The sequence below is a fragment of the Glycine soja genome, chromosome 15 (genome assembly GCF_004193775.1).
Source record: "Glycine soja cultivar W05 chromosome 15, ASM419377v2, whole genome shotgun sequence".
In the NCBI taxonomy this organism is placed as follows: domain Eukaryota; kingdom Viridiplantae; phylum Streptophyta; class Magnoliopsida; order Fabales; family Fabaceae; genus Glycine; species Glycine soja.
Window position 1 is genome coordinate 21,415,939 of NC_041016.1, and position 9,830 is coordinate 21,425,768.

Consider the following 9,830-nt stretch of genomic DNA (forward strand, 5'->3'; position numbering starts at 1 on the left):
ACCTAGTTTTGTTTTCTCCATTATGAGACGTCACACTTCTATGATGACCTATACTATTTTGAATCATTTAAATAAAATAAAAGACAAAGATGATTTTTTTAAAAGATGATTACCAAACTAAACAAAATAAATAAGATAAATAATTAGAAGTGACATCTAGTTTATATAGATGAAGATAGTTATACCCTTTTCGATGAAAAAGACTCCTCCATTTATTTTTCGCTTCATTTCATCCATTTCTTTGTTTTAAAAAATAAATGATAATCTTTATTAAATGTGTATTATATTTATTTCATCTATTAACCTAGAACTTTTGTAATGGAGAAATAACAAATATTTTAACCCTCTTTTTTAATAATCTCTTTATATGATTAACTAAAATTAATTTTTGAAAATATTAATTTTGTAAATCTTAATTTTCATTTAATTATTTTTTTTCTAATTTAAGTAGAAATCTTATCAAAATTTATGATATATAATAAACTTTACTTTTTTACTAGCAAAAAACTCGCACTCAAACTAAAAAAGAAAATCTTTTTTTATTTTAAGAATGGATTTTTCTAAAATCTAAGTATATCTTACTTTTATCATCAATTATTTTCCTCAGTTAATAACAGATGTAATTTTACCGATGGTTTCTTAATTTTCTTATTTTTTCATAAAAGAAATAAAATAATTAAATGATATATTATTTATATATATTTAATTAATCTCCTTATAACAACCTATATATTTTGTTATTATTTCTAACTGCATGATCCACTTATTCAATTGAGAGAAAATTATAAATGGATCAATTCTTTTACCTTTGAGTAGGGGTGGGAATAGGCCAGGCCAGACCAGGCTTTAAAAGGCCTGAGCCTAGCCTACGATTAATTTTTTAGGCCTGAGCCTGACCTATAGCCTATCAAAGACTTTTATTTTGGCTCGGCTTGACCTTTTTAAAAGCCTAGCCTGGCCTGGTAGCCTATTTAAAAACCTATTTAAAAATCTTCTTCACATTAAATCTTTAATATTTCTAGTTGTTTTTACCAAAAAAAAAATAAAATAACACACCTTCTATAATAGGCTAAACAAGGCCTTAATATATAATTTGTCTTAATTTTTAATCTAACGTTAATTTAGTTGGTGGTCCTAAAAATATATTAATAATATAAACAGAAATCACCAAATGATATAAAATAATCTAAAACAAAAGAAAACCTCATACTTGAGGTAGTATCATCCAAGTCTATCAAACCAACATATTAATTATTACAATAAAAAAAATAAAGTCTACATCTCCATTCTATTTGAACAGGACTGGTGCATAAAATATCTACCAATAAAATTAATAGTAACGTCATTTCATCATTAGCTCCTCCATATGCATAGGATATGATTTTTGTATAGAAACGTAATAGGATATGATAGGATATGATCTTTGTATAGGAACGTAATAAGATATGATAGGATATGATTTTTGTATAAGAATGTAGGATATGATAGGATATGATTTTTATTTGCTCTAGAATAAAGGAAACCTAATAGGAATAGAAAAAGGAATTGTTAACAAAAATAAGAAAACTAATAAAAATAATGAGAAATAGAAAGAAACTCACACCTTGTAATTAACATTTTACTTAATTATAGGAATGAAATTTTAAAAAATAATATTAATTATACCCAAAAAATAATATATATATATATATATATATATATATATATATATAGGCCGGCCTATCAGGCTTATAATGCTTTTTAATAAGTCTAAGCCTGGTCTATTTAATTTAATAGGCTTTTAAAAAAGCCTGAGCCTACCCTTTTAATTAAATAGGTCAGACTAGGCCAGGTCGTAGACCCCTGTAGGCCGGCCTAGCCTATTCCCACCCCTACCTTGAGTGGAGATTCGGAATACGTGAACTCTCTCCACAGGACTCATTTTATTGACGGAATTTATCACTTAAGTTAGTGGCTCAATCAATCAGATCCAGAATGTTAAAAAGAAAGTGTTATAATATTAGTTAGAACCTTAGAATGTCAGAGGACCGACCTTTTCCATTTTTTATTTATTTGTTTGAGATAAAGTTGTGCCACGTGGGAGGGTGTGAGTGGACCCAGAGGGTGATGTTAGGAGGGTGAGTTCTTCGAACACTTGAATCGGAGGGACTGCAGAAGTCGCAACCCAACCAACCATGGCAGCTTCTGATCCCGACAAGTTGATGGTCAAAGCTGATAAACTGTCTGTTCATCTTCTCTCTCTCATTTCCCCCTATGTATTATGGAACCTTTTTTTTTGCCTTTTCTCTTCAATTCAATGCCACAATCTAACACTCAAATTATACTGTCGATTTTGCTGCAACTAGGTTTAATTCTTCTGTTGTGTGGGTTTTCCATGTTGATCGTAGCGGAATGTATAATATATAACAAAATAAAATTGATAAAGCATACAATTTTGTTTTAACATGATTTGTCCTAATGATGCGATCTAAATACTGTTGGATCATACTGGTCACGGAATTGGGGTTGACCAAACTACTTGATGGACTACATTACTTTGATGTCATTTTTTGTTTTTGTTTTTCAGTAGTGTGAGGGAATCTTCAGTGTATTTGCTTAATGTTCTCAATATGATTTAACTGTGGTTAAGCCAATTGGGCATATTAGTTGTGCTGTTTCTCTTTCCATTAGCTATGGGTTTTGCCTTATATTTCTTTTCACTGCAGAACAAGACTCAGTCTCACGAGGTGGAGTGCGGATTGGAAAAGTGCTACTGTTCTTTATGAGCAGGCAGGTAAAATATTCAGGATCCCTTAATATTTGATTGTTTGTGCAAATTATTCTGTGCCAAAATGATATTTTGGAGAAAAAGATAAGTTATTGGTGAATCTGCTAAACTTGTATTCTGTTGCAGCTAATGGGTTTAGAGTTGCCAAGGACTATGAGAATGCTAAAATAGCATATGAGAAAGCTTCGAAAGGACAAGAAATGCTTTCTTCGTATCCTTATATGATATGATAATATAGTCTACTTCATTTTTTCCATTAAGGGGAAAAAATATCATGGTGCTTTATATTATAATGTTGTATAGTCTACTTCATTTTTTTACATTAAGGGGAAAAAATATCATGGTGCTCTATATTTTAATGTTATTAGATTCACTGCGTTAAACTGTACTTCTTTGTGTTTCCTTGACAAGTAAACCAGACCTTGGGATGCGGCTAAGCACATGGAATCCGCTGCTGCTCTCGCAAAGGATCTAAGACACTGGCAAGAAGTTGTGGACTTCTATCGAAAGGCATCTGAATTATATATGGAGTGTGGGAGACCACAACCTGCATCAGATGCTCTTGCAAAGGGAGCCCGGTAAACAGATACTCTACCCTCTTGCTTTGAATTCAAATTCCATGTTGTTGTTATTGTTATTATTATATGCTGAAGTAATCAACTAACCACCAATGTCTAACAAAATTTATAATATGAATGCTCTAATAGACTGATCAAGGAGTCTAAAATCTTGTAGCATGTAGTTTATGGGTTCCTTTGGTACATTTGTTTGGTAGTTTAAATATGGAGGCTAAAATCTGTTTAGTTTACGAAGCTTTAGTCACTTTTTGAAGCTGTTTCTCTGGCCTTTGAATTGCTTTGGGATGAGTTGTGTATGTGGCCTTTCTTTGATGTGCTGCTCGTGGCTGTTTCTAAACAGTTGTCATTTCAGATATGGATAGAGATTGGGCAGCATTGCTGCATTTATGATCTTTTGAAGTTATCTATATGTTTCCTTTTCTGTTTTGGAGAATATCTTATCTTAATCATTGCTGTGTTTCCCCCCTTTCCTTTTTAATAAATAAATAAAATTCATTTCTACAAAAGATTTGATATCTATTTTTTTATGTTCAGTCAATGGTTACTAAAAAACAGTAATTTGAATCAGTAAATTTATAAGTCATGCATATAAGTCTGTTAAATTTACGACATCATGATGACTCTCATTTTATCTCATTATGTAGTGTTGCAAATGTTTTAAGTTGTATGTAGCTAACACTAATTAATGTATGTATTGCATCTGTATTCTAAATATTGGGAAATTCTTTCTCTCTTATTATCTCCACATGTTTCTTAATACCTTTCCCCCCTGTAGTGCTCTGGAAGATAGCATGTCTGAAGAAGCTATTCAGCTATATACAGATGCTTGTACGATTCTCGAAGATGATGGAAGAGAACAAATGGCCTTTGATCTTTATCGTGCTGCCACTAATGTTTATATAAAACTTGAAAAGTAAGTTTTGTTAAAAATTGAGGCAATACATTTTGATGGTATATAGATTATGAAGTAACTTATCTTCTTCCACTGTTTTTCCAAATGAAGTTTTTTACTTGTGTATTGTAATTATATTGTGTGCAATCAGTTGCATTTGTTTTAATTTTTGTATGTTGGCATATCTGACACAGCGTAAGTCATACTATAGTTGAGTTTTAAAAAGTGTAGTGTAACATGGATGGAGTTTGCTATTGCCTTAAATGAGGAGCTCTACTCTACAAGATTCACAGCCCTGTGTATTTTTTTTATTCTGTCATGTCCTTTTATGTCATTATCCTGCAGAATGTCTATATTTTCGTTCTGTTAATTTCATGCCTATTAATGTTCAAGTTCAACTTGTTGCATGTGATTGAGCTGTTATAACCAAATTGAAATAGAATGGCAAATTAATTAAATAATTTAATGCCCAAAAGTTAGGGTCTGGAAATCAGATGAATTGGAGTTTTGTAGTATTTAAGGCTTTCTATGATTTTCTAGTAACAATGTGATGATAAAGGACCATATTAGGGACTGTTTGGGTGCAGTGAATAGAACTGCCCAATTGTGAATTAGAGGTTTAAAGGGATTTATTGCATATTCAGGAAAGAGCAACATAAATTTTAAACTAAAGAATGATAGTGATTTGTAGCCAAGAAAGCACTTGTTCTTATAACAATTGACAGCAAAGATGTTAAACTAAATAGTAGGAAAAACATAAATTAGTAGTTTTTCAGTGGTTGCTTTAGGTGATACCTCAAAAATATTTGGCATAATGTGAATTAAACAAAATGTGTGAATTCTCAAAGTCTTCATTATACAATCACTGCTTCAAAGAAGATTTTTATTTTTATTTTATTAACTGAATTCTTAATCAGATGAGCATGAATACATTTTTGTAATAGAAAACACATAGTAATATGAGACTTGAAGATTTTTCACAGGGTAGACTCTGGTTTCAACTGAATGGAGACCCAGCTCTATTTTTTGAATTCACACCCAGCTGAAACCACTATTCAATATCTAATATAAGCAACTCACTAAAATACCCATGAAAAACAGAAAATCAAGAAGACTAGAATTTTATTTAACTACACCAAGCACATCTGACACTAACAACATACTACTGGGACAAAAATAGTTTATCAAAGAGTTGAATGGTTATCTTGCTATAAAATGAGGTCACAGCACTTTTTTCTTCCTCCCCGAAGCTTGTTGTTTTCTTTATCCACTTGCATCCTGTTTTTACATTGTTCATAATTGTTTCTTTGTTCAATTCTTTGTTTGTCACTTTGCCTTTTCTGGAGTGTCAGGTGAGTTCCAGTTTCTTGGAGAAGCTCTTGTTGACTACCTTTTCTAGCTTTGGTATAAGTAAACAAGCAACATTTTTGTGGAAATATAAAGTTTATGCTACAGTTTGGTGCATTTGGCTATTAACGCATCTTTTAAGTAAACAAGCTCTTTGAATGAAGTAATGTCTTAGTCATTTGATTTCCACTTGATGTAACACTTTATGCTTTTGATCATTTTAGAGGGACTGGGAACCTCTATTGATTTTTCCTCTTTTTTCTCCCAGGAGGAACCCTTTTTCTCCTAGCTTTCTGTAAAAATCTTATCTTTTTTCTTTTTGTATAAAAAAAAATGCCAACCAGTTAGGCTAGAACTGCTACTTTCCAAATCTGAATTGATGTTTTTTGCAGAATGTTAATACTTAATACACAAATTATTTTTGTAAATGCAACTTCTGAACATTTCATTTTTTGTATGTTGACTTGCATATCTTGTTGGGCTTGTTTTCGTACTACACAGATATACAGATGCAGCATCTTTCATGTTGAGATTGGGCTTTGCAGCTGACAAGTGTAATGCTACCAATAGCCAGTGCAAGGTTTGGAATATTTAGGCTTTGTATTTTGTATTATAACTTTTTAAGTCATTTCTTATATAACCCAGACTTGAAAGGAAAAGAATTGGCTATAGGTTGGCCTTCTGAACGAATATGCTTGAACTTTTTATACAATATGGCAATAAGTAGTGAATACTCTGATGTTGGTAGTTTTTTCCTGTTTGGAAGGCTAGGTTAACAATACCTATTCATAGCGGCACTAATTAAGCCTGTGAAACTGGAGGTTTGAAGTTGCATCTATAGAAAGCGGAGCTCAGGGGTAGTACCTTTTAAGTTGATATTGATTTGATCTTTGTTGGAGGGTTGAAGCAATGCATTTGCTGCCAAACTAATTAAGGATTATATGAACTGGCTTGTTAAAGTGGTAAATAAAAATAAATATATGGAGGTTGCTTAATGTGATTGTTTGATGTTATTGAGGAAACTATTAATCTTGTGGGGAATTTTCTTTTTGCTATCTTTCTGATTTGTTTTTTTTTTTTTTGGAGGACGTCATTTCCTTTCTGATAATTTGGGTGTCTATAACAGAAAATATATAGCATTAAGTAATTAGGAAACTGTGGTGAGTTCAAGTACTTAGTTTACTTAGTGCACCAAGATAAACTGTGTTTGTCTTTATGTCATCATACAATATTAAATACAGCTATAGGGTCAACTTATGTATTGAACTATTGTAAGTAATGATTTAAATGCGCTTTATGTGTCACATCTCCTTAGTTTATAGTGCTCCCAAAATAAACTGTATTTGTGTCTTTATGTCAACAAAGCTATAAATTTATTTATTGAGCCATTGTGAGTAATGATTTAAATGTGTTTCCTTTGTGTCACATCTCCTTTGTTTTCTCATTCTCTCCCTAAAATTCTGGTTTTTGAAGAAATTTCATCCTAAAATAAGTATAACCCAGCGGTGCACTTATGCAGTGAATTAAGGAAACCTTTACCAAGCCCAAGTAACTTTTTTTTTAAGAAAGAAGAGAATGATACAGTAGAAGAGGATAAGAAATCCTAGAGGGAAAAAGAAAGAGTACAAAATAAAGAATAAAAGGAAACAAAATAAAAGCAGAAAAACAAGTACTAGTAAAATTATATTTTAAAACAAGCTCGAGTATTTTGTGTTAGTTGGATTTTTTAATTCAAAATTATATTGTTTGAAACTCTGCCTATGCTTGTGCTTAGTATTCTTCCACATTTTTACATGGCCAGTTCCAAGCCTAGATATAAGAGGAGAGTTGTGTCACACAGTTGCAGGCAAACATAAAACTTTGTCTAGTGTTTACGATGTGGATAAATATTTTATTTCAGTCCCCTGATGACTGACATTTTTATAATAGTGTATAGCTGTTGCATCATTGATTCATTGATACACTGAAAGTGGAGAAATGTTTCTATATGTTTGGGAATCATGTGCTGAAATTGATTTATTTTTTTTTGTTGTGATAAACATTCTCTCATATATCTTGTCATAAATGCAGGCATATCTTAATGCAATTGTTATCTACCTTTATGCCCATGACTTTAACCAAGCTGAGAAGTGTTATAATGACTGTTCTCAGTAAGTTTCTGGCTCCTCCTTATTATGCTATCATGTTCCTGCAAACTCAACCAACATGATGTGATAAGTGGATCATTATAGAACTTCTTTGTGAATTGAACTCATCGTCATTATTATTGCTGTTGTTATTGTCCCTGTTATTAGCTTTGCTTCTTTTGATTTCCAGCTCTAATTTTCTCTTGTTCCAAAAATATCATATTCATAGTATAAATCATGCGGTAAAATTTGTGCTTTTAAGATTGAGAGTTCTTTGTAATTTGTCTTCTACTACTTTGAATTGATTATCCATAATGATGAATAAATGGGTATAAATGCTTGTGGTGTCTCTAGGATTGATGCTTTTCTGAGAAGTGACCAGAATCGTTGTGCTAGCAACCTACTTGCTGCCTACACAGATGGAGATGTTGAAGAAATCAAACGTATTGCTCAGTCAAGTGTTATTTCACATCTTGACCATGTGGTAAGTGATTTAGTTTATAAGTTCTTTTGGAATGTGGGTCAAGTAAAACGCAATGAGTACAGTATAAGCTAGCCATAGAAACTTGTGGATTTGTTGTTGTCATGGTGTTAGGTCTTCCTCTTATCAAATTCATATCCAAGATTTTGCCCAGTTTTTTACTGTTCAGTTTGTTTCAAGGGTTACTTGCTAGCTACAGTGATTTGTTAATCTTGTTGTCTTGTACATTAGTGCTTGGCCTAAAACCTCTTATCCCTCCAAAGCACAATTTGTAGTAGCATTCTGTCATTAAACATGTTTTAAGGCATAACCAGGTTACAAGAGCCAAAGCATTTAGTGTTTATCCTTGAGCAGCGGTAAATGTAAGGGCAAAAACATGGCTATTCTGAAAATTCCCATCATGCCTCCAGAAATTATCTTATAAACTCTACTCAAGCAATTCTGAGGAATAAGACCGTCTTGCTGTGTTTCACGCTACCTCAATTCTTGACATACTTTCATGATGACTCAGAGCTCAGCATTGCTTCTTTTACTGTTTCACACAAATTATCAGTTCAGTGGCCATCTTCATAACAAGAAAACCTTACTGTTTAAGAAGCTTCCTGTGGTTTCTGCTGTTGTTTCCTTGTATGCTTTTAACAGTCCTGTTTTTCTAACCCGCCCTTCGAAATTTTTATGCAACATATCCAATCTTCAACCAGTAACTACTGATGCTATTACTTTTATTGATGGGTTTATATATATGTGGAGTCAATTTTGTATGACACTTTGCAGTCCATTGTCTGCAGATCATTAAGCTTGCGAGGAAACTTCCAACAGGCGATGTGAGTTCATTGAAGGCTAACAAGGCTGAAGATGAAGAGGAGCCACTCGATGAAAATGACCTCACTTAACCTGGCTCTTTTTCTATCTGTGTCTATTTAGTAGGAATGTTGATGAACCCATTTCAATTTAATGAGTGAATTGAATTGATCAGTTATAGATTGGTTTTTGTATAAAAAAAACAGTTCTTTTGTGATACATGTGCAATGCAGGTAATAAGAGGAGCGCTGTTGTTTATTCGATTGAGATATGCCACTTGGATGTACTTGTTGATAAGCTTATTTTTTTTGGTGATGGCTAAGTATTTGGCACAATTTTAGTGTATTATGAAATTCACAACCTTTACTGGTGATTAGGGAAGGGGCGATGCTAGGTGCACCAGCTTTATTGCTTGTGCACCCCGTATTTTTTGTTAATTCCAAAATTACCCTATGGTTGATCCATATGATTTGTATGGATGAACTTAATCCGTAAGTATAATTTAAACATACGAATCAACTTGATCCATATGACTCATGGATCAACTATAACTCATACGGATCAAGTTGATCCGTATGAGTCATATGGATCAACTATGACTCATATGGATCAACTTGATCCGTATGACTCATACGAATCAACTTGAGTGAAGAACATTTTCGTTCATTCATTTAAAATGCTGGGTGCACCAACAATAATGCTGGGTGCACCTAGCATCACCTTTAGGGAAGACTATGGTATTAAAAACTCGATAACACATTAAAATATGGACTCAACTCAAGTTTTAGGACATTTATCTTTTAATTTTAATATTTCAAATAAGATTCAATGATTAATA

At 32.4% G+C, this 9,830-nt stretch overlaps 1 protein-coding gene across 2 annotated transcripts; it reads left to right on the forward strand.

The window, feature by feature from the left end:
• Positions 1 to 2,018: 2,018 nt before the first annotated feature.
• Positions 2,019 to 9,261, forward strand: LOC114388219 (gamma-soluble NSF attachment protein-like). Of its 2 annotated transcripts, none has more exons than XM_028348586.1 (9): positions 2,019 to 2,221; positions 2,706 to 2,773; positions 2,894 to 2,978; positions 3,187 to 3,345; positions 4,121 to 4,258; positions 6,086 to 6,164; positions 7,655 to 7,734; positions 8,065 to 8,194; positions 8,966 to 9,261. In XM_028348586.1, exons 1-9 carry the CDS (start codon positions 2,175 to 2,177, stop codon positions 9,017 to 9,019), a joined length of 840 nt encoding a protein of 279 aa, XP_028204387.1. In that variant the 5' UTR covers positions 2,019 to 2,174; the 3' UTR covers positions 9,020 to 9,261. The 2 variants fall into 2 exon arrangements, with proteins under 2 accessions (XP_028204387.1, XP_028204386.1); XM_028348585.1 differs by having other exon boundaries at positions 2,027 to 2,221; positions 8,980 to 9,261.
• Positions 9,262 to 9,830: the final 569 nt, after the last annotated feature.